Genomic DNA, 23,343 nt, shown 5'->3' with positions numbered 1-23,343 from the left:
ATCTCACCTGTCACTGAATCAGCTGCAGCCTGGGCTCCGCATAAGTGAGATGAGCATTTGTGCAGCCCAGACTGCAGCTGATTCAGTGACAGGTGAGATCCCTGCCATAAGGAGCTTAGAGTGGGTAAGACCTTTGAAAAGAGGGAACCAGGTGCATCAGGAACCAGGCTGTAGGTACGGTAAAGGCGCAGGTTCAAAGGCACAAATGCTGGACGTGCTGGGGGAAAAGCAAGTCAGACCAGGATTAAGGCAGCTGGAGCTGAGGACATGTGAGCAGGATCTGAGAGATGACAGCAGAGATATACAGAGGACAAGATGGGAAAGCTTCAAGAGAAGTCACAACACTGGCCATCAGGTGTTTTCCCTCAGCAGTGTACCAAATGGAACGCCAAGGCTCCTTCCTGCAGACCACAAACATGCTACTTAGTCCAAAGCTTGATGATCATTTAAAACTAGAGATTACACGTAACAATGCGTTTTTCCCGCTTCTCTAGAAACATGAAAAAACCTAGTAATCCTACATCCATATTCCTGCAGAACAGCAGCAGCCTGGGGTAGAACAGGAGCTGCTCGCCAAGGTGGCATACACTCTCCAATTTGCCACACCCCTCGCCACTCTCTACTGCCCTCACCTGGGGCCTGAGTCATTCATGGATGTTCATCGCCCAACTTCTGTAGACATTAGTTCCTCTGATAAGGCATTTTCTCACTGTGTCCCGATAACAGTGTCTCACAGATATGCAACCTAAGGCCCGGAGTGGTACAATTCCACGTTTAAGAACACACAATCAATCAAATCCAGGTGGTACCTGATCCCAGCTTCTCTTGGGTATGCAATCAAGACTCTGATTAGGTTCACTGAATCCCGGACCAGCTTATGCATCATCACTGCTATATATTCAGAATGTTAGTTTCTGATTTTAGAGAAACACACAGATTAGCAAAATGAGCAATGGTTTCCTATTTAGGTCAGTCCCGAAGCTAATGACTTACAGAACTTCTCTGAATATCCTGTTCAGTCTTAGCGTACATCTCAGACAGATCACCATTCAGAATGACTTCAGCTAACGAGTTCACCAGCGGTGCATGATGTATAATTAAGAAGACCTGGCGGAAAAAAAAGAAACGGGATTTGCATGAAAGTGTGCGGTATTTTCAACCTCTTGATTCCTGGATCAGAAGCGACCAGGCTGGGCTACCTAAGTCCTGTATTAAGCAGCAATTCCTACGATGCAAAATTCAAAGAATGAGCCACAGGAAGCAGGACTCGGTTCCACTCTTGTAAGGTCAGTCTCTCCTTCAGACTGTTGCCTATTTGGCTGGCTGCTCTTCCTCGGAAGGAAGTGCATTAATGCGAGACTGTCCCTCATGGCTGGGTGAAGCCAAATCCGGCTGAAGTGGAGCAATGCGGGAAAGAACAGCCAAACCAGCATACTCCTTCCTTTCCATGGGCATTTTAGTGTCAAATTTGATTATGAGAAGACTAGAAGGCACTGTCCCAATACTTTAGTGATACAAGAAGAAGGGGCCGGAGAGTTTTGTTCCAATCAAGGACTTGGCAGAGGGTTGGCTACACAGAGATTCCATCACGGGAAGGAGCTCTGACCCTGTGGTGGGTTTTAGCACACGGGGATTCCACAGCATCGTCAGGAGGTATGTGAACTACGGGGCTGAAAATCACACGAGACAGAGGCAAACCCAGGTGGGCCAGGATGCAAAATCAGAGGGCTGGCTCTGGGCTAAGCTGGCCCTGCTCCCACATCTGTTGCCCAATGTTCAGAGGACCAGCTTTAAGAATCAGGGTATTCAAAACTGTCTTGCAAAGCTGGCCTAGACATGCCTGCTATTTTGTTTTAAAATGTAAAGGCAAGAGGGTGTAGCACAGGGTGTGGCTTATCTACCATTTGCATATAAAAGCGTGTGCATGTTTGTATTTGCTTATTTACACATGCATAGGCCAGGGTTTCTCAATCTTGGCACTGCTGACACTTTGGGCTGTAACTGAGTATGGAGGGAGGCTGTCCCAGACACTGCAGGCTGGTTAGCAGCATCCCTGACCTCTACCCACTAGATGTCAGTAGCACCCCAGCCTCAGTCATGACAACTGAATGCATCTCCCCAGACATTGCCAGGTATCCCCTGAGGGGCAAAATCGCCCCTAGTTGAGAACCCCTGACAGAAGTCTCTGTTAGGACATACGAGAACCCTGTAACCCTAATTGTCTCTGGGGATAGAAGTCAGGAGCCTGAACAAAACTAGAACAGAAACCCGGTTTTTACATGTTTGAACTTTTTAACTTTAAAAAACGTTGTTTAAAAAAAAATTATTTTTTAAAAAGTGAAGGCAAAAATCAACACAGGCTGCCTCTGGGGAGTGCAGTTGGGTGCTCAGGGTATAGAGTGAGAGAGAGACTTTTCACATGCCATGTTTTGTACTGTTTGAACAAGGGGAATATATTATTCTAACAAATACATAGAATTCAAATTAGATAAAAGGTACAGGCAGAATGGCCATGTGGCACCTCCCTATAAAAAATTGCATCTTTTAAAAAAATACTGGGAACCTTTTCTATCACAGAGAACACATAGTATGATTCAATGAGTTAACCCATGTCCAAGGCTTGGCAGGCCCTTAAATGTTAGCAATGATGATTTTTCTCACCTTCCTTATGGCCGAATTACTGCCACACATCACTCTACCAACAACACAAAACACCAATCACTGTGGTCATTCATTCTCAAATATCTGTTACGTACCTTGAATGAATGCGGCCTTAACTGATCATTTATTCCTTCTTTTCAGTCCACAAGCATTCAGTGAGCACCTACAAAGGCCCCCCTGAACAAAGCAACCAATTCCTGCCTGTGGACACACACAGTGCTCATTTCCCTGGCTCTGAACCCAAAAAAGAGGGAGGGTGAGTAACTGTAAGGTACGTGGAAGCACGTGCAGGCCAGACTCAAAAAGCTGGGCCCAGCTGCCTACACCACACTCTGTTAGCAGTATGGTTTTAGGAGGACAGCATCACCTGTCACACCAAATTAACGTCATCCATAAAAATTTTCATGGTTTTCTAGCTATGCTTGTAAAATAATTTGCAAGTATGCAATGATTTTATATTGAGGTAGGGGCTTTCAGGACACAGGATTTATACCTGATTTTAGGTTTTTCACACATTTAGGTCACATTTTCATTAAGCTAAATGAAAATGCAGGGGGAAACAGGGCTTCAGGTTGTTTATCTTTAAAAGGGATGTATTACTCAAGTTTGAGGAACAATGAATTACAAGCTATGTTTTCTGTGAGATACTGAAACAAGTAATTGGGTGCATGGGCTACTGGTCCTTTACAAAGCAAACCGGTGAGGGAGGAGTCTCAGAGAAAAGGCCTAACTCTCTCCACTGACGTTCCCGCTGTGGGCAGTTGGCGGCCATGCTCTCTGGAGGAGACCCTGCCCGGGCAATGCTCCAACAGCTGAAGGGTCCTGAGGATGCTTTCCATATGATTCCTGGGGCTGAGAACTGGCTTGCTTGGGTCCTGTTGGACTCTCAGAATCCCAAGCAGGAGATGCCGGCAGACTTGGAAAGAGGCAGCAGAAAAAAGCTGCCAGGAGAGGCTGGGGTTTGTGCTCAGCGCCGTCGTACAGAGCGGCATTCAGACAAACTTGGCCCCATGCAGAGCTCTGAGCAAACAGCCCCAGAATAGGACTCTGGGCTGTGAGTGATGGTCAGGACATGTCCGGATTGGCCTACCTGCCGGGGAGGAGGTGGCCTCTGAACCTCTCCTCTTGGGCCAAAAAGACAAAGCCCCGCCCCAAATTCAAAACAGCTGGGGATCAAGTCAGAAGGACAGTTCCTCATCAAAGCAAATAAATACCTGTGCCATTGCAAAAGCGGAAACAGAGTTCTGGGTAAATGCTGGACTACTTAATAGTCTAATGAGATGCCCTGAGAGTCTGGACTGCTTGTAATAAAAATATTTTTAAAGTTATGTAACTGGGTCGCCATGGAGTTTTTCCCTTCTTGTAAATATTACGTAATTACATGAAGGAAACACACTTGTTGAAGGAGGGGAGGGAGAAAAATTGGCTCAAGACACAAATCTGAGAGCTAAGGTTGCTACAAGATTCCTTCCACACGGTAATCTGGGAACTAGAACCGCGATAAAGCCCTTTAACAATAGACTCATTTCAGGAAGTTTGTTACACCAAGGTTGCTGTGTGTATGCACGCTGTGGGTTCTGCAGTGTGGGGCTTCATTCAAAGCTGCAAGAGTAAAAGCGATGCAGCCCACATTTCCAGGGCATTTCAAGCACTCCTCAGTTGTTTTGGAAACCTCAGTCTTCATGGTAAAAATCAACTACACAAGTTAGGTTTGGTTTATTTTTCATTTCTCTTTGGATTTCCATCTCCTACCATGAAAAAGATACACACTACCTCTATTTAGTACCTGGAAAACAGAAAGCCCCTTCTGTTTTGCTGTTATTTTACTCCAGCATGGGGGGGACAGAGAAGATGGGGTGATAAGGCCTGGGGATTTTCTTCAAGGCAGTGGCACGCCAAGGGACCCCAAATGTAGTGGGGACATTGGTGAATGATCAAGCATACCTGTGACAGAAGATAAAGAGACACCGGCAGGCTAATTTTCGGCCGTTCTCCTCCCTAGTGCGGGGTGGCAGGAGAGAGAGAGAGAGATCAGGTCACACAAGCAAGCAGCACAAAATACACAAAGCCAAAAGCCTTCTGTGTGAACAAAGGCGTCCTGTCCCACTGACTTCCTCCACGGCCCTAGGGCTGTCCTTTCTTGGTGCTACTCAAAAGTCCACTCCGCAAAATCCCACTCAATACTGTTTGCAAGGACACTATTTTTCCATCTGAGAAACCTTTCACCGTTACTCACGGATGAGAGGCTGACCCACGAGAACTTGCTCCTTAAGTTACCAAGCACGTTCATTTGTACCAGCTGGGGCACTGGACGCCCTGGCAGGAGAGGCCTCCAGGAGGCCTGTTCTTGGGAAGTTATTTTCAAAGCATGGGGGAGGAGGTTTAGGGCACTCTGGCCTTGGAAAAGCCCCTCGTTTATACTGAATTTCAAGATGCTCCATTTCACACCCACCCTGTTAGAGAAGAATCGTTAGGCCCTCATTTTGCAGCCGAAGAAACGGGCTCAGGTTAACTGCTTTAGGTCACAGAGTTAGGAAAGGGAAGAGGCAGAATTTGAATGCAGGTCTGAAAACTCCAATTCTCATACTTTGTCTCTGCCTCCCAGAGCTGCCTCTGGTAAAGCTAAGGCGCTTATTCACTTTTATAGTCTTCTCACACACACACTCTGTCTCTGTCTCTCTCAGGAAATAAGAGGAAAGGAAAGGAAAAGCAGCGTGCTTTGAAAGGAATCTCCCTCCGGCTCAAAGCCTCAGTCCTGGCCGGGCACGGTGGCTCATGCCTGTAATCCCAGCACTTTGGGAGGCCGAGGCAGGCGTATCACCTGAGATCAGGAGTTTGAGACCAGCCCGGCCAACATGGTGAAACCCCGTTTCTACTAAAAATACACTTTATTTTATTTACTCATCTGTAGTGAGAATCCTGAAAACTCCATCCCCTTGGAGCACCTCTGCATGGTGACCAGCTGGCTCTGTCCTGCCTCCTGCTGAGGCCCTTTTACCTCCGGAGGAACTGCACAGAGGCCTCCCCTCCAGAAGCAGCATTCCTCACAGGGGGGCCCTGAGAACCAGCAGCACAGAATCAGAATCACCTGAGGGATAGGTGAGACATGCAGATTCCTGGTCCTGAGGCCCTGCATGTTACCAGCCGTCATCCCCACAGGCCTCTGGGGCCTGCTAACAGTGGACAGTCACCACCCTGGGACCGTTCCCTGAGTGTGCTCCATCCCTTCCCTCCATGCTGCGCAAGTTCTGTCGCTGTCTGTATCTTCTCCAAATCAGTGGGTTCTGGCAACTACCAGGAAAAGTTACTGGGGAGGAGAACACTTCAGGGAAGGATGCACAGAAACCAAAACCCTACATTTGTAGATGTTTCCTGTTTCCTCCTGATGTCGGTAATCTTTTCCCATTCACTTTTATAGTCTTCTCACACACACACTCTGTCTCTGTCTCAGGAAATAAGAGGAAAGGAAAGGAAAGGAAAGCCAGTGTGCTTTGAAAGGAATCTCCCTTGGGCTCAAAACCTCAGTTCTGGCCATAATCCCAGCACTTTGGAAGGCCCAGGCAGGTGTATCACCTGAGGTCAGGAGTTTGAGACCAGCCTGACCAACATGGTGAAATGCCGCCGTCTCTTCCAAAAAGTACAAAAATTAGTCAGGCGTGGTGGCATGCACCTGTAATCCCAGCTACTCGGGAGGCTGAGGCAGGAGAATTACTTGAATTCAGGAGGCGGAGGTTGCAGTGAGCCAAGATCGCACCACTGCACTCCAGCCTGGGTAAAAGAGCAAAACTCCGTCTTTTAAAAATAAACAAACAAAAAAAAACCTCAGTCCTGATTTGCAATGCTCAGCCCCATTCCAGGGGACTGGGGACTGTTCTTCCCCACTTCTGATGGCCTTCAGCCAGCAGGAGCCACGGGGCTGGACCCACCTTGTCCTGGTTCTCCAGTGAGTACACGTAGAGGGGCAGGAAGAGCCTGTTGAGCAGGTGGTCAGTGAGCACATCGTTGAGGAACTCACAGTTGATGATCAGGATGTCATTGAGATAGTGCAGGTGGTCTAGGTGCTCTGCCACCAGATCACTCAGTTTACCCCGATTCCGATGCCTGCCAGGAGAAATGACCACCTCAGCCTGGAGGCCAACACTAGGAGCCTTTGAGCCTAACATCAATGGCCTGAGACTTAGGTCACTGTGAGTTCATCCACATATTTGAGTTAGTCTCAAGAGACACTTATCCTGGCCCCTACTGGGGAGATATACAAGGGAAAATGGGCAGGTTTACTGCAATCAATTTCAGGGGACTGCTGGGGTCTCCCAGAATAAGGTAAACAAAGCAAAATGCTGCTAAACTCTTCCAGCAAGCCACTGCGTAAGCACAGCTACTAGCCACTGTGGCAAGATCCCCTGGCTCCCCAGATAAGCAGCACTAATGGAGCAATAAATCCACTGTAATTAAAATGCTCCAGAGGAGTTCTAAAGAGAAAAGCAGGCCTCCACAGCCGTGGCCACCCCAGTGGCCCTGACGACATGCAGACATAGAGCAAAGACATGACACCCCTCCCCCAGGCCCCTGCCCTGGAGGTCTCCGTCTCCCAGCAGTTAGCAACAGCATGCTGGGGATGGGGGGCCAGGGGGTAATGTCTCTTGGGTGGAGTCAGTCTCACACACCAGAAACAGCTGGTGAGGATGCTTTAACCACCCCCAAGGAGTATGCAGCAAATGCTAGCTAGGCATTTTGTTTGTATTGTTGTTATTACCCAACTGATAGATGATCATTTTTGACAACAGCAAATTAAAATATAAAAGCAAATAGAATTCAAAGTCTCAAACCCACCACTAACAAATATCCACTATTAACATTTTGGGACTTATAACCCTAATGTCTGTTTTTTCTACATTTTTACCTCTCCTAGTAGTAGTCACATCTAAAATATAGATGTCACATTTCTATCCGTCTAACTGTATATACTTCAAAAAAAAAAAAAAGTAAAAACAAGATCAATTCTGCTTCTTTTACATAATTCTGGATAATTATTCCTTTTATTTATTTATTATTATTTTTTGAGATAGGGTCTTGTTTTGTTACCTAGGCTGGAGTGCTGTGGCATGAGCACAGCTCATTATAGCCTCAACCTCCCAGGTTCAAGGGATCCTCCCACCTCAGCCTCCAAAGCATCTCAGATTACAGGCACCTGCTACCATGCCCAACTATTTTTAAAAATTTTTCATAGAGGGTGGAGGGGTCTCATCATGTTGCCCACGCTGGTCTCAAACTCCTGGACTCAAGTGATCCTTCTGCCTCGGCCTCCCAAAGTGGTAGGATTACAGGCATGAACCACTATGCCCAACCAATTATTTCTTATACTTCAACAAGATATTTCAGCTGGGTGCAGTGGCTCATGTCTGTAATCCCAGCACTTTGGGAGGCCAAGGCAGGCAGATTGCTTTAGGTCAGGAGTTCGAGACCAGCCTGGCCAACATGGTGAAACCCGTCTCTACTAAAAATATTAAAAAAAAAATTAGCCAGGGGTGGTGGCATGCACCTGTAGTCCCAGCTATTCAGGAGGCCGAGGCACGAGAATCACTTGAATCTGGGAGATGGGTTGCAGTGAGCCAAGATTGCACTATTGCACTCCAGCCTGGGCGACAGAGCAAGACTCCATCTCAAAAAAGAAAAGAAAAAAGATATTTGGTAAATATTTATAGCAAATACATGTTGTAAAGCCTAACAGTATAATGAATGTCTATGAACCCACCGTGCGCCTGAGACCTAGAACATTTATGCACAATGTTTTGCACTTTTCTCCCACTTAATAAGATACTTTGGAACATTTTCTCTAATGGTATATTTAAAGTGCCTCACTTTTTAATACTTTGGTTTAAAAAATATCAAAGTAATATATGCAGCTAGGTTTAAAACTCAAATAGCATTGATAAGCTGATAATGAAAAAGAGCAGCTCCTGGCCCAGGCTCGCCTCCTCCACTGTTTTTTTCTTTTCTTTGAGACAGTGTCTTGCTCTGTCACCCAGGCTGGAGTGCAGTGGTGCGATCTCAGCTCACTGCAACCTCCACCTCCTAGGTTCAAGCAATTCTCTTGCCTTGACCTCCCTAGTAGCTGGGATTACAGGGGTGCACTACTATGTCTGGCTAATTTTTGTATTTTTAGTAGAGATGGGGCCAGGCTGGTCTTCAACTCCTGGCCTCAAGTGATCTGCCCACCTCAGCCTCCCAAAGTGCTGGGATTACAGGTGTGAGCCACCGCACCCAGCCCTCCTCTACTTCTCCTCACTGTCCAGAGGCAGTTACTTGTTTCTGCAGATAGTTCCTCCCATATTTCTAGAAAATCTGCATGGACTCCAATTTTGCAATTGAGCCATTTTAGGTATTATCTATTGACCTCCTGTTATGACAGAACTCTTCCATTCTCTCTGCCCCTTCCCCACAAGTAGTTATCAGTAATTGGGGTTGATGTCATAACATTCGCTGTGGAGCCAAATAGAGGACTATGATTTCATTTCCTTGCTTGTATAACTTTGTTCTTTCTATAGTTAAGTGTCTCATTATGTCTCGCATCCATGACTGTTTAAATCCATAAGGCTTCTAGCTTTCCCAATTGCTCCAATGGGTCTGCCCTGGTCCCTTTAGCATCCTTACCCCATCTAGGAGCACCTCTCACTAGGCCTGGGCAAAGCTGTCACCCTGGAGCAGTGGTTCTCAAGTGAGGGTGAATTTGCCTTAAAGGGGACATTTGGCAATGTCTGGGGACATTTTTGGTTGGTACGACTGGGGAGGGGTGCTACTGGCATCTAGCAGGTAGAGAGGCTGGCGATGTTGCTAAAAATCCTACAACGCACAGGACAGCCCCCCCAACAATGGTACCCAGTTCAAGAGGTCAATAGAGCCAAGGGAAAGAAATCCTGCTCTGGAAGTTCTAATCATCCCTTTGAGGACAAAACCACCATCCTAATCTCTTTTTTAAAAGAGATTTATTGAAGTATAATTCACATTCCATAACATTCAATTATTTAAAGTACAAAATGTAATGGTTTTTGGTAGAGTCACAGAGTTGCCTGACCATGATCACAGTCAATTTTAGAACACTGTTATCCCCCCTGCAAAAAAAAGCACCTTATGGCTGGGTACAGTGGCTCACACCTGTAATCCTAGCACTTCTGGGAGGCCCAGGTGGGTGGATCATGAGGTCAGGAGTTCAAGACTAGCCTAGCCAACACGGTGAAACCCTGTCTCTACTAAAAATACAAAAATTAGCCAGGCGTGGTGGTGCATGCCTGTAATCCCAGCTACTCCAGAGGCTGAGGCAGAAGAATCACTTGAATCCAGGAGGCAGAGGTGCAGTGAGCCAAGATTGCACCACTGCACTCCAGCCTGGGAGACAGAGCAAGACTCTGTCTCAAAAAAAAAAAAAAAAAAAGCAAGCAGCCCCTACTTGGCCGGATGTGTGGCTCATACCTGTAATCCTAGCACTTTGGGAGGCCGAGACAGGAGGATTGCTTGAGCCCAGGAATGCAAGATTGGCCTGGGCAACATGACGAAACCCCATCTCTACTAAAAATCAAAAAAATTAGCTGGGCATGGTGGCACAGGCCTGGTGGTCTTAGCTACCTGGGAGGCTGAGGCAGGAGGAATGCTTAAACCTAGGAGGTCAAGGCTGCAGTGAGCCATGATCACCCCACTGCTCTCCAGCCTGGGTGACAGAGCAATACTCTGTCTCAAAAAAGAAAAAAAAGCCCTATACTCATTAGCAGTTGCTTCCTATGTCCCCACACAACATCCTAGCCCTAGGAAACCAGGAATCTACTTTCTGCCCCTATAGATTCACCTATTCTGGGCATTTCACTAGGCATAATGCTTTTGAGGTTCATCTACGCCACACCAAGTGTCAGCACTTCATTCCTTTTTATCGCCAAACACTATTCCATCGTACAGACAGACTACATTTTGTTAATGCATTCATCAGCTCACAGAGCCCCTTGACCTTCTCACCAGCTGCGTAGCATCCCCATCTATGGCTGTACTGAATTGATTTACCCCGCCTGCTCTGGGAGGCGTCTGAGTTGTTTCCAGCATTTCATTATTACAAATAGGTGAGCAGGACCTTTTACAGTACGGAAGTCCATGCTCTCCCTACACAGAGGTAGGGAAGTGCGGTTCTTGTGTTTATTTTTCCTTGATGAAAACAGAATTCTCCCCTAACCACCCTGTCTATCTACTGAGTGGCCCTGGGGGTGTCACTTACTCCTCATCAGTCTGCACGCAGTCATCGAGTTCGATCACATGGCTCCCAATGAACCAGACCAAATTGGAGAAGTAAGGAACAGCAGTTTTATCTCGGATGTAGTGCAGCATGGCCTGGTTATCCACTGAGAAAATTCACAGAAGAAAAAAAAAGTCAAGCTACCAAAAATAACTTGGGGAAGATTAAAAAAAAAACAAAAACAAAGCAAAACCCAAAAACCACAATGAAAAAGCCCTCTGCTATAATCTGAAATTGTCTGTCTTTCCTGGAAATACTTAAAAATGTTTATCTTATTCATAAAACTATAGTCATCAAGGCAGTTCTTATGATATTTTATACTTAAAAATAAATCAGTTGGGCTAAACATTAATGGTGCATGGGAGAGCCTACTTATCAGTAGCAGACTGAGCTAGTTACACTGAGAATTACACCATTCTCAAGCAAGGTATTTACATATAAGGGTAGATTAAGAAAGCAGAAAACCAGAGGTTAATAACTTACATGACACTGGAATAAGGAACACAGGAATCGTCATTGAAGGAAAAGCAAAAAACAGACAACAGTTAACAGGGTTAGGACCTGGGAAGGTGAGAGAGCTGCTCAGAGGGAGAGAGACTAGGGCGGGAGGCATCTGCACAGAGAGATAAGGTTAGAAGGAGACAGGAGAAAACAGAGCAGGAGGCAGCAGAACCAACTGTGGCTTGGACCAGGGTCACAATCTTACAAGCCTGCCACGTTGGCTAGTTGCCAGAGGTCCAGCGTGTGACCTGGGAGCACGGGCCTTGACCCCAAAGGGGCAGCTGCTTCTGTGCCAGCTGACCCCCCCAACTGCAGGACTGTGGGCCTTGACTAGCCAAATCTACATCTTCAAGGTGCAAATCCAGATTATCATGGAAGATCTCCCAATTTTTAAATACTGGCAACTACACATTTTTTCAAAAACTAAGCCAGTTAAAACATGTCTGATGGCTGGATATGGCCCACAGGTCCTCAGTTTGCGACCCCTGGGTGGGTCCAGTTGGGCTCTTAGAAAGGTTCTTAAATTTAATGTAAGCCCAGTGCTAGGCTGGAGTGAGTCCCTGAGAAGCCCCCACCCTCATTAGGGAGTAATAACATTTTGGCTCATGAAAGTCAAAGCCCTTTCATCCCTGAGAAAATAGTCCCATCTCCACTGTGGTGACTCCGGGGAAAATAACCCAGGAATTGGGCAGAGAACTTCCAAGCATCGCCTTGGAAGGGCAATTCCAGTTCAGGAAACTTGTGGCCAGGCAGCCTTTGTGTCAGTGCAGCGGAGAGTGGGGGAATGGCTTTTTCCCTGGGGCAATGTTTTGGGCATTAAGAACATCTTGAGGGAAAGGAGGAATTGTTAGTGCTGGGCTTTGCAGCCTGTTGGGAATACAACATTGCCCCCTGCTGTTCACAATGTGACATGCTTTTACATATTACTTAAAAGTCAAATTACCCCTTAGCTGTATTAAAGTACATTTCACAAGCCAAGACACAAAAATTTAAATGACACATTAAAAAGACAACTTTGCTTTCTCAAATTCTAAAACATAGCCACTCTGAATCCCACACGTGCCTCTCAGGACATCCTACTTCTATGTAGCAGCATGAGCAAGACTTCGACATGACTGGAGAAGGCAAGGATTTCCATGAGCGGCCAGCTAAATGCTAGGGGATTCCAAGTTTTTCATGAGAGAAGCTGCCACGGCTCATCATCAATGTGCTCCCTCGTGACAATCGAAGAACTGTACGCACACACACGGGAGTGAGCACTTGCTGCCAAGTCAGAAATCAGCCGAGACGCAAGCCCATGAGGACACTTACCTTTATAGACATTCAAAGTTATGGTTCTTACAGCAATTCTAACCATGCTTTCAGGGTGGTTGAAAAACTTGATGGCTTCTGTGTACAGGGCAAAGTCATTGGTGTGCTAAAACAAAAGAAATAACGAAAACAAATTATAAGCCCATAAGCCAGGCCTGGCCCCACCCCAACTCTCTGAATTCCATCAGAGACTTCAGAAAAAGACAAAAAAAAAAAAAAAGTTGCCAATGTGAACCGTAAGTCAGTGGTTCATTCCCAATGGGGCATGTAGAAAGGGACAGGAAGGCAAAGCCATGGAAGAAACAGAAGAGTCCAAGTCCGTGTGGTGGTGCACACCCATAGTACCAGCTACTTGGGAGAGGCTGAGGTGGGAGGTTGGCTTGAGCCCAGGAGTTGGAGGCTGCAGTGAGATGTGATCGTGCCACTGCACGCCAGGCTGGGCAACAGAGCAAGACCCTGTCTCAAAAAAAGAAAAAAGAAAAAAGAGCAGTAGTAGTGGTAGTAGTAGTAATCACTGATTGATTGGCTGGGAGTGGTGGCTCATGCCCAGAATCCCAGCACTTTGGGAGGCCAAGGAAGGAGGATTGCTTGAGGTCAGGAGTTTTGAGACCAGCCTGGGCAATGTGACGAGACCTCATCTCTACTTCGAAAATTATAATTAAAAAGAAAATGAGTCCAGATAATGTCAGACCTGGGTTCATTACCCATTCTACCACTTCTAACCTGTGCAATGCAGTATTTCTAAACCTCTGTTTCTACATCTATAACATGGGGATAATAACATCTACTTTATGGTTTCCAGATTAAATGAGATCATTTCTGGTCTTGTGCTTATCCCAGCACCTGATACCTAAGAAGTACTCAGTGGGATGCAGGGAAACATGAGGGGAAGGCTGGTGGGAACCTTCCGAGAAAGTTTTCTTTGGAAGTTAAAAAGGGACACAAGAAGGGAAGTGATCTCATCAGGCATTTTGGCAGTGGCAGCCACCCTGTGACCATGAGGGGTTGAACCTGAGGATGGATGCCAGCTGTACAGTCAGCAGAGCAGCAAGATGGGAAAGCCTGGGTCCTCGCTGATATTGTTGAACCACAGGATGAACCAGCCCCAGCACGACCAGTGCCTAGACCTTTTGGTATGGGTGATACATTGACCCTATTGTTCAAACCCCTTTTAGGTGTGAGGACAGGAGCAATTTATTTATTTAAGTTGTTCATTTTAATAATTCTCCCAAAGAATGTCAGGGACATTATCTTATCAACAATAGCAACGTCTATGATTTTAGGGAGCTATGTACATACTGGCACTTTGAAGACATCATCTCATTTAATTCAACCCCTAATAACCCTACAAGATGTATATTCTTAACCCCATTTCTCAGATAAGGAAACTGAGGTTCAGAAAGGGACTGGGACTTCCTTAAGGTGACACAGCAGGGAAGTGACAAAACCAGCCCTGACTGGAGTTCCTGTTTTTCCCACAGGGCAACACTTCCCCAAGACAACATCTGGGCATGTCTCCTCTCTACCAAGTATAAAGCTCTCAGAACAAACTGAATTTTACATTAACAATGGAAAGGCTGGCCAGGTGCTGTGGCTCACGCCTGTAATCCTAACACTTTGGGAGGCCAAGGTAGGAGGATTGCTTGTGCCCCGGAAGTTCAAGGCCAACCTGGGAAACATAGTAAGACCCTGTCTCTACAAAAAATTACATTTTTTAAATAGAAAGGTAACTTATTTAATTACAAAAATTTTTTAAACATGCCAAAGTCAAAAGTGTTGCCATGAAAATCATAACAAGCATATAAGAGCTTTGTAAACAGACACAAGACCATCCAGATATAAGGCGCTGCCGTTAAAAAAAAAAAAAAAAGCCACGTGTGGCTTTACACCCACATGTGCCCCTCTGGCAATTACTTACCTCATTATAAAAGAAATGGACAGTGTGGTTGTTGAGTTTTAACGAAAGTGTTTTCAGGAACGATATATAATAGGCCATAATCTCCTCATCAGAAAAGTCAAATTTATGAACGATGATAGAATTTACGTAGTTATTTGAGAGCAAATAATCTAGAGGGAGAAAAAACAAAACAGGTTAACTCATGCTGGAGGAAAGATAAGCCAGGTAACAAGCAGATGACCACGTTAATGTACTTGAATCAGGTAAGCCTCTGGGTTGCTGGGATTAAACACACTAACTGGGAAGAGCTTAACTTTTAACCAGCAAAGAGATCATCTTCGATGTACAGTCACCAGGAAGTTCAAATGCATCACCAGAGAACAGCCCTTCCCCGCCCTCCCACACCAAATAAAAAAAAGACACTCCAACATTTTCTTTTCATTGATGGCAAAGTGTAACAAAGAGCTGGGAGTAGGGGGAAATTAGCTGGTGTGTGGGCATTTTCACAAACCACCCATGAATGAGGGTAAAAAGCTGCCCCCTTCTGCCATCACAAATCACATCATCAACTCTGAAGGCCACAACAGGCCACACTAGGGTTTTTTTCCTCCTTATATAGCAACATGATTTCATAAAGGTCCCTTTCTGCTGAATCCCTACTACATGCCGGCCACTAGGCTGAGTGCTTTACATGACCATTAACCATCACATGATCCTGCTCATTCTTCCCATTTTGCAGATAAGCAAAAACATCTCGGAGATGTTAACTTACCCGTGCACAGAGACAGTCACAGAGAAGGGATTCAAACTTAGGTCTGATGTCAGAGTTTGTCATGCATCATGGGGGCCCAACTATGAAAACTGGGTGATGAGGGCCCAAGGGCACTGGGGTCAACTGAAGAGCAACCCCATTCCCCAGCTCCCAGCGCCTGGCCCTGCAGAAATGCAGGCCAGTATGGCGAGGGCTTTCAACAGTGAAGAGAGGCAAAACCAGATTCCAACACTGCATCTCCTGATCCTGACATGTTTGCCACTGAAATCAACTAGCTTTTAAAGCTGTGCTGGCCGGCAAAAACATGTCTACCAGCCAGCTGCAGCCTATGGCCTGCAGTTTGATATCTCAGTGTTGGGCCCTTGCCAGGCATATTTCCCTCTGTGTTCTTACCAGCCACCCTGCAAGGCAGGCACTGCTGTCCCATCGCCTGTCCTTTGGAATGTTGTGTGAGCGCTGCACCAGCTCACCTGCCCGGCCCCCAGGACAGCTAAAGGCAGAACACGATTGACACCTGCTGGGGGCATGGTTTGGAGCCTCGCTACTCAGAGTCTTGTCCTCAGATGGGGAGCACAGCAACCCTGGAGCTTGTCAGACCTGTAGGATCTTGGGCCCCGGCCCTGCGCCACGGAGTCAGAATCTCCAGGGGTGGGCCCAGCACTCTGCATGTGAGAAGTGTGCAGGGCTCCCCATGCGTGCTCGTGTTTGGGAAGCTCTGGGTTCAATCGTGGACTTGGACTGGCCTGCTTGTGTCCACATCTCGCCCCTGCCACTTCCTAGCTGTGCTGTGACCTTGGGCAAACTGCTGACCCTCCCCACGCCCCAGTTTCATGAAGCCAAAACTTCCTCTTGAAGTAGTGGTAAGGGTTAATGGAGAAAATGCACAGAAAGCACTCAGGACAGTAGTAGTAGTCACTGATTCACTGGCTGTGTGAATGGACAGCATGGGCCGCAATGCAAGCACTTGATAATGTTAACTGCCATTCTTCTTCTTATTATTACTATTATTCGGAGATTCAAAATCTCAGCTTTAGCCAGGTGTGATGGTGTGCACCTGTGGTCCCAGCTTGAGGCCAGGAGTTCAAGGCTGCAGTGAGCCATGATCGTATCACTGGAGACTAGCCTAGGCGACAGGGTGAGACCTGTCTCTAAAAACAAAACAAACAAAGAAAATCTCTACCATATTCCAGGAATGAAAACAGTTCCTCTTGGGTGAAGAGGAAATAAACCATTAAGTTATTTGGAGCCGTCGAGGTACCTAACTGAGGTCGATCAAAGTCAAACTCAACAGTCTGTTGGGAATCATCAAAAACACCACAAAGAGGAATCTGGGAGCCCGGGATTGTGACGGAAGCCACAGTGTGGGCCTGTGGCGTGGTACTCCTTGGAAGTCAGTTCTCCGGGAAAGCCACTGCATTCAGAAAAGCCACTATGCACTCTGAGCGGGCATGGCAGACAGGCTGTGCGGTCTGTAGTCTTAGAAGAGCAGTTTTCAAAATCGCCTGCTCATCACACTACTGAGGCAGTGCTTGGGGATCCCTCCAAGCAAGGAGTCAATGGGTCTAAGGCAGAATCTTAGGAATCTTAATGTTTTTAGAGATGGGGTTATGTATATCACAAATCCTAAGTGGACAGCTTGACATATGTGGAAATATACACACACATACATGTATGATATGGTATGGTTATGTCCCCAACTAAGTCTCATCTTGAATTGTAGTTCCCATAATCCCCACGTGTTGTGGGAGGGATCAGGTGGAGATAATTGAATCATGGGGGTACTTTCCCCCATCCTGTTCTCGTGATAGTGAGTTCTCACGAGATGTGATGGTTTTGTAAGGGGCTTCCCCCTTTGCTGAGCACTCATTCTTCTCCTTGCTGCTGCCATGTGAAGAAGGATGTGTTTGCTTCCCCTTCTGCCATGATTGTAAGTTTCCTGAGGCGTCCCCAGCAGTGCTGAGCTGTAAGTCAATTAAACCTCTTTCCCTTATAAAGTACCCAGCCTCGGGTATATCTATGTATAAAACACATAGATACATAACCCTAAGTGCCCAGCATGATGAATTTTTACATATACACACGGTGTAAGCACCATCCAGATCCCAAATCTGACGTTCCCAGCTCTCCAGAAGGCCTCCTCATGCCCCTGCCCAGTCAGTACCCGCTACCCCAATGCAACCCTTATTCTGCTTCTAGCACATCAGACTCGTTTTGCCTGTCCATGAGCCTTATCTAATGGAAGCAGACAGTACGCACACTTCCTATGTCTGGCCCCTTTCGCTTATTACCACATCTGAGGGCTTTCCAGGTTGCTGTGTATGCAATGGTAGTAGTTCATTCCTTCTTTCCTTTTCCATTTTCTTTTCTTTTTTGCTATATAGTAGTACATTCTCTGAATAGTCCACAGTTTATTTATCCACCTGGAGTCTAACATGGGTATCGTGTCACCCAGGTGATTCTGATACCCAGAGCACTTCTTTTTCTTTCTGTGTCATTCTGGCTCTTGCTGGGCGAGAAGTAGGGAGGGGTAATGGGCTGGCAGGATAAGGAGTGTTGGGGTGTCTTACTGAGCCCTGCTGTGACTGGTTAGTGGCTTCCAGACCACCAGCAGCACAGACACCATACTGGGAGCTTCAGATGTGCAACTGTGAGTCTCTCAGCTGTACCCTGGAGCTGGAACAGCGACAGGCTCCCTCCACTCCCCAGCAGGGACTTTTCCAGGGCCTCCAAGAGATGACTCTGTGGGTGGTTGGGGGCCACCAAAGGACAGTTGGAGGTGCCTCTATTATCAGGCTGGGATTTTTCTACTACCCCCTCACTATGTGGCTGACTTTCTGTGGTATCCTTTTCTAATAAACCCGGGAGCCTGTACGTAATCTCAGTCTCTCGGGACTCTGTCACTTAGGTCACTAACCCCAACAGGCAACAGGTGCATTTGTGAAATGGTAGCTTGTAATAGTGAAAAGCTGGAAACCACCTAAATGCCCGTGGTCAGGTTAAACAGATAATAGCACAACAAGCTGCCACTCCTAAACCAAACCAGGCAGGGTTACAGAACGGGACAATGAGATCTAAGATACACTGGGAAGGTGGGAAAAAGAAAAGCAAACAGCAGAATGGCTGGTGCACAATGGATTGTTAGGGTTAAATTCTGCAGAAACTTGACTTTACATTTTTCTAACATTTGGCTTTTCGTTATTTAACAATGAGGACATTTTTTCTTCTGTGATTAGAAAATAAAAATAAAAGCAAAGGTCTTCTAACCTCCTCACCCCTTACAAATCCAAGTTCTGTAAACGTGCAATGATTTCTACCCCTTTTGCAGGGCTTATAAAAGCACTGTGGTGAAGGGGCTATAAAGCCAGGGGCATCTGCCTGGGTTTCCCACAGCAGGGCACCCTTTTCGGTGCCAGGACAAGAAAAGCCACGCATACTGCATGATCTCACTTACAGGGAGAATCTAAGACAGTCAAATTCATAGAAGCAGAGAGTCAAAGGGTGGTTACCAGGGACTGGGGAGGAGGGAAATGGGGAGACGCTGATCAAAGGGTACCATGCACGATGAGTAAGTTCCGGAGCTCTCATGTACAGCACAGTGACTACAGGTCATCCTACTGTGTTATAGACTTGAAATCTGCTAACAGATCTACTGCATATTTTCATCACACAATGTGCACACACAACCCCCACCCACACACACAAAAGTGAGGTGATGGATATGTTAATTCACTTGATTGCCGTGATTATTTTACAATGTACACATTTTTTGTGTATATGTATATATTAAATCAAGTTGTACACATTAAATATATACAATTTTTAAAAGCCATATAATTCAGAGAAACACTCTAAAAGCCGTAAGTTGTGATTGCCCCACCCCCATCTCAATCCAGTCACCCCGTGCCTAGCTGGACTTTGAGAGGCTTCCCAGGGCAGGGACACTGAGGGTGATGTTGCCTTAAAGGACAAAACCGACACCATGGCCATGTCCTATCTGCCAGACCCTGTGCCTCGCTCTGAACACCTGCTCTCACGCTCACGCCCAGCCACTCTATGCTGCAGCCACTGTGCTCTCCTCTTGACAGATGCATAAACAGCAGCTCGGAGCCTTCACTGTCCAGGCACGTGCAGGGAGGGAGTGTGGGGCAGAACTGGGCCTGGGACTTGGTTCAGTCTGAGTCAAGGGCCTGTGCCACTGAGCTGGATCTTCCCCTCAGAGCTTTTAGAAACCGCAGTCATTTCACATCCAGTGAAACAGGCGCTGGTAACAAGGGAAACCATTTAGGGAGACAGGAGTCGGCCCACATTTGTCAACTTGCGGTCACTGGGAAGCATAAGGCATCTCTGAGGCAGCAGCACCACCTAGCGGTGGCTGCGAGAGCCATCACTCAGCAGCCCTTTCACCTCTCCCTCTTGGCCAGAGGAATGCCACCATCTCTACCTCTTTCTGCCCACTGCAGACTTTTTTCAGACCTGTCCTGGGGACTTAGAGCCTGTCTCTGATATAGACATTTGGCCACTTGTCCCCCACTTCTGGCGGGCAGGGCCAGGGCTTGGTGAAGTCACCTTGGAATAACAAAGCTAGCAGTCTAGCGTGGAGGATTAGGAACCAAACCAGGGTTTCTCAGCCTCAGCACTGGGGACAATTTGGGCCGGGTAATTCCCTGTTGTGGGGGGCCTGTCCTTAGCAGCACCCCTACCCTCTACCCACTAGATGTCAGCAGCACCCCCAAGAATGTTTTTAGATGATGCCAAATGTCCCCTCACTGAAGGCCACTGAGCTAATCGCCTGGGATGAAACCCCTTCTCTATTCTGGCTTTGCTAGAGCTGGCGCCTGGGGGTTAAAATGAAAGCACTGACGGCACCTGCCTCTCAGGGGTGGTTATTACGGATGACGAAACTGAGGCTTAGTGAGGGCAGGTAAGAAGTTCGGAGTCACACACTCACTAGCTGGGTGGAGGGACTGAAGCAGGAGGGTTGGCACCAATGCACACACCCTTGCCTGCCCTCTGGCAGAGGTCTTCCTTGTCTTACTTCTTCCAGTGCTTATTCCATTGGCTGATGATTCAGCGACCCCAACTCTTTAATAGCAAGTCATAAAGAAGAACTGCAAACACCCCCAGCATCATCAGCAGAGGGGAACCCTCTCATAGTACCCACCACACAGAAACAAACACAGGCTTAGGGACTGAACTATGTCCCCCTCAGGTTCCTACATTGAAGCTCTAACCCCCATTGTGGCTGTATTTGAAGACAGGGCCTTTGGCGAGGTAATTAAGGTTAATGAGGTCATAAGGGTGGGGGCTCTCATCCAATAGGACTGGCGTCCCCATAGAAGGAGGAAGAGACACCAGCTAGCACTCTCTCAATTTCTCTCCACTCACACACAGATGAAAGGCCATGCACAGCAAGAGGGTGGCCGTCTGCAAGCCAGGAAGAGAGCCCTCACTAGAAACCAACCCTGCTGGCAACCTGATCTTGAACTTTTTCTTTTTGTTGGAGACAAGGTCTTGCTCTGTCACCCAGGCTGGAGTGCAGTGGCACAATCACGGCTCACTGCAACCTCGACTTCCTTGACAAGCAATCTTCCTGCCTCAGCCTCCTGAGTAGCTGGGACTACATGTGCAGACCACCACACCCAGCTAATTTTTGTGGTTTTTTGTAGAGACGGGGTTTCACCTTGTTGTCCAGGCTGTTCTCAAACTCCTGAGCTCAAGTGATCTGCCCACCTTGGCCTCCTAAGTGCTGGGGTTACAGGGATGAGATACCATGCCTGGCCAATCTTGGACTTCAATGCTCCAGAACAGTGAGAAAACAAATCTCTATTGTTTAACCCACTCAGTCTATGGTATTTTGTTAGGATAGCCTGAGCCGACGAATAGTAAGCGCAGACACAGAAAACCACGCTCAACTTCACCCTGCTACATGCACAGCAGCACAGAGGCAAATACCAAGGAATGTCCTTACAAAGTGAGGTCTCGTGACTGATGTTCTCAAAGAGGATGTTCAAGGTCTGCAGCAGCTGAACGCACACGTAACGGCCCGACTTTTGCCGCAAGATGTTCAAGAAGAAAACAAACATATTCTTCTCCAGGAAGAAGCTGGGGAGAGAATGGAAAAGCATCAGTGGCTTGCTTCCACATGTGGAAACAGAAATTATTATCTGGTTTCATTCACAACACAAGTATTAGATTCACCCCTCTCCCCCAAGGCATCTGCACAGGTCATGCCACCCATTGTCACCTGCCACAACTGGAATTCCCAGCAAAGGAATAAGATAATTATGAGTATTAAATGAGTTTTAGAGCTGGGCACAGTGGCTCATGCCTGCAATCCCAGTACTTTGGGAGGCTGAGGCAGGATGATCGCTTGAGGCCAGTTCAAGACCCAGCCTGGGCAAAATAACAAGACCCCTACCTCTACAGAGAAGAAAAAAAAATTAGGTGGTGGTGCATGCCTGAAGTGCCAGCTACTCAGGAGGCTAAGGTGGGAGGACCGCTTGAGCCCAGGAGTTCAAGGCTGCAGTGAGATATGATCAGGCCACTGCACTCCAGCCTGGGTGACAGAGCCAAAAAAAAAAAAAGAAAAAAGAAAAAAAAGTTCCCAAAAAGCTTTACCCCTACAGTTTTCTTTCCCTTAACTGCCAGTTTAATCATGAGAAAAGTGAGACAAACCCATTTTGGGGGACATTCCACAGAAGACCTGGCCAGCATTTCTCAAAACTTTCAGGGTCGTAAAAACAACAGAAGACTAAAAAAGAGTCACGGAACACAGGAGGCTGGGGAGATATGACAACCAAATGTACTGTGGCTCCCAAATTGTCAAGTTCTAGGGGAAAATAACTAGAAAGAAATACACAGGTACTGATGTGGTGGAGAAACCCTACTAACCCATCCCCAGGTCTGTTTCTGCCTTTCTCCTTGTGGATAGGATACTTGTCTGTACACAGCCTAGCGGCACTGGCTTCTGGGGGTACACGTTGGCTCTTTCAGTCTTGAAAAGCAAACAGACCATCCAGTGCCTTTCTCTAAAGGAAGAGAATGACGTTTCTAGTTATGTGTTCTCTGTACTCAAGCTAACACCAGATAATCTTGCATCTGGGACACTTGGAAGAAATGAGGTGTGCCTGCGGGCTGACTCAGTTGTGGGTGCCTCTCTGTCCTCGTCTGGCATCTCCACAGTGGTGAGGTCATGGGCCTGGAACTTACTCAGTGCTGCCTGATTCTGTCTGAATCCATGAACGGATAGATGAAAAAATTTAAATGGCCTAAAAAAGACCCTTACAATCTTCTCCAACTCGGAGGCCCATCTGCCTGTAAATGCCATTCATGTTGACCTCCAGAGTATTTCTGTCATTTGGCCTATTTTTGTCTACCTTCAGTTCAAGTTGCATAAATCAGTGACTCCTAAGGGCCACCAGCAAACTCACTGCCACACTGTGACCAACTTGGGAACTTGTTAAAATGCCTGTACCTAGATCTTGCCCCAGGGATTGACAGGGTAGGTCTAGCATAAAATCCATGAACCTAGATTTTTTAAAACTCCATAGGGGAGTGGGCAATTCGTTGGGAAAAAAGGGTGATTGTAGGACTGGAGCATTTTACAGTACCAGGAAGTAAGAAGTGCTCAAAAAACAAAAGGAAGAGAGCATATCAAGGGGATACAAGAACCAGACTGAAAGAGCTCCCAATAGCCAAAGCTGAAACAACTTGAGCAATAAAATAACAACATACTGAATTATAGCCCAAAGTATAAATAAATATCCATGAGTCCATATTAATATAAGCAAATGACTGCATAAATAAATGAGAGAGAAGAGATAAATCTTCCATGCAGAAGAATTTCAAATAATACATGTAGATACTGCCCCCTTCTAGAAGGTAGACCTTAACCCCCACCCTCTCATCATGAAAAGGTGGGGTAGACTT

General features: G+C 46.7%; 1 protein-coding gene across 11 annotated transcripts in view; it reads right to left on the bottom strand.

Moving 5' to 3' along the window:
- Positions 1-23,343, bottom strand: part of CLEC16A (C-type lectin domain containing 16A) — a 236,576-nt gene that overhangs the window by 197,072 nt on the left and 16,161 nt on the right. For all 11 annotated transcript variants that reach the window (XM_054668203.2, XM_009430305.4, XM_054668201.2 and 8 more), the window contains exons 3-9: positions 21,383-21,516; positions 14,664-14,812; positions 12,746-12,851; positions 10,916-11,039; positions 6,588-6,762; positions 4,606-4,659; positions 994-1,107 (exon numbers count right to left, since the gene is read on the bottom strand). In XM_054668203.2, the coding sequence (XP_054524178.1) occupies positions 994-1,107; positions 4,606-4,659; positions 6,588-6,762; positions 10,916-11,039; positions 12,746-12,851; positions 14,664-14,812; positions 21,383-21,516 (856 nt within the window). The remainder of the gene's footprint in view (positions 1-993; positions 1,108-4,605; positions 4,660-6,587; positions 6,763-10,915; positions 11,040-12,745; positions 12,852-14,663; positions 14,813-21,382; positions 21,517-23,343) is intronic.

This window comes from Pan troglodytes, chromosome 18 (genome assembly GCF_028858775.2).
Source record: "Pan troglodytes isolate AG18354 chromosome 18, NHGRI_mPanTro3-v2.0_pri, whole genome shotgun sequence".
Taxonomy (NCBI): Eukaryota; Metazoa; Chordata; class Mammalia; order Primates; family Hominidae; genus Pan; species Pan troglodytes.
Note: the sequence above shows the minus strand (reverse complement) of the source record. Positions and strands in the feature narration are given on the sequence as shown.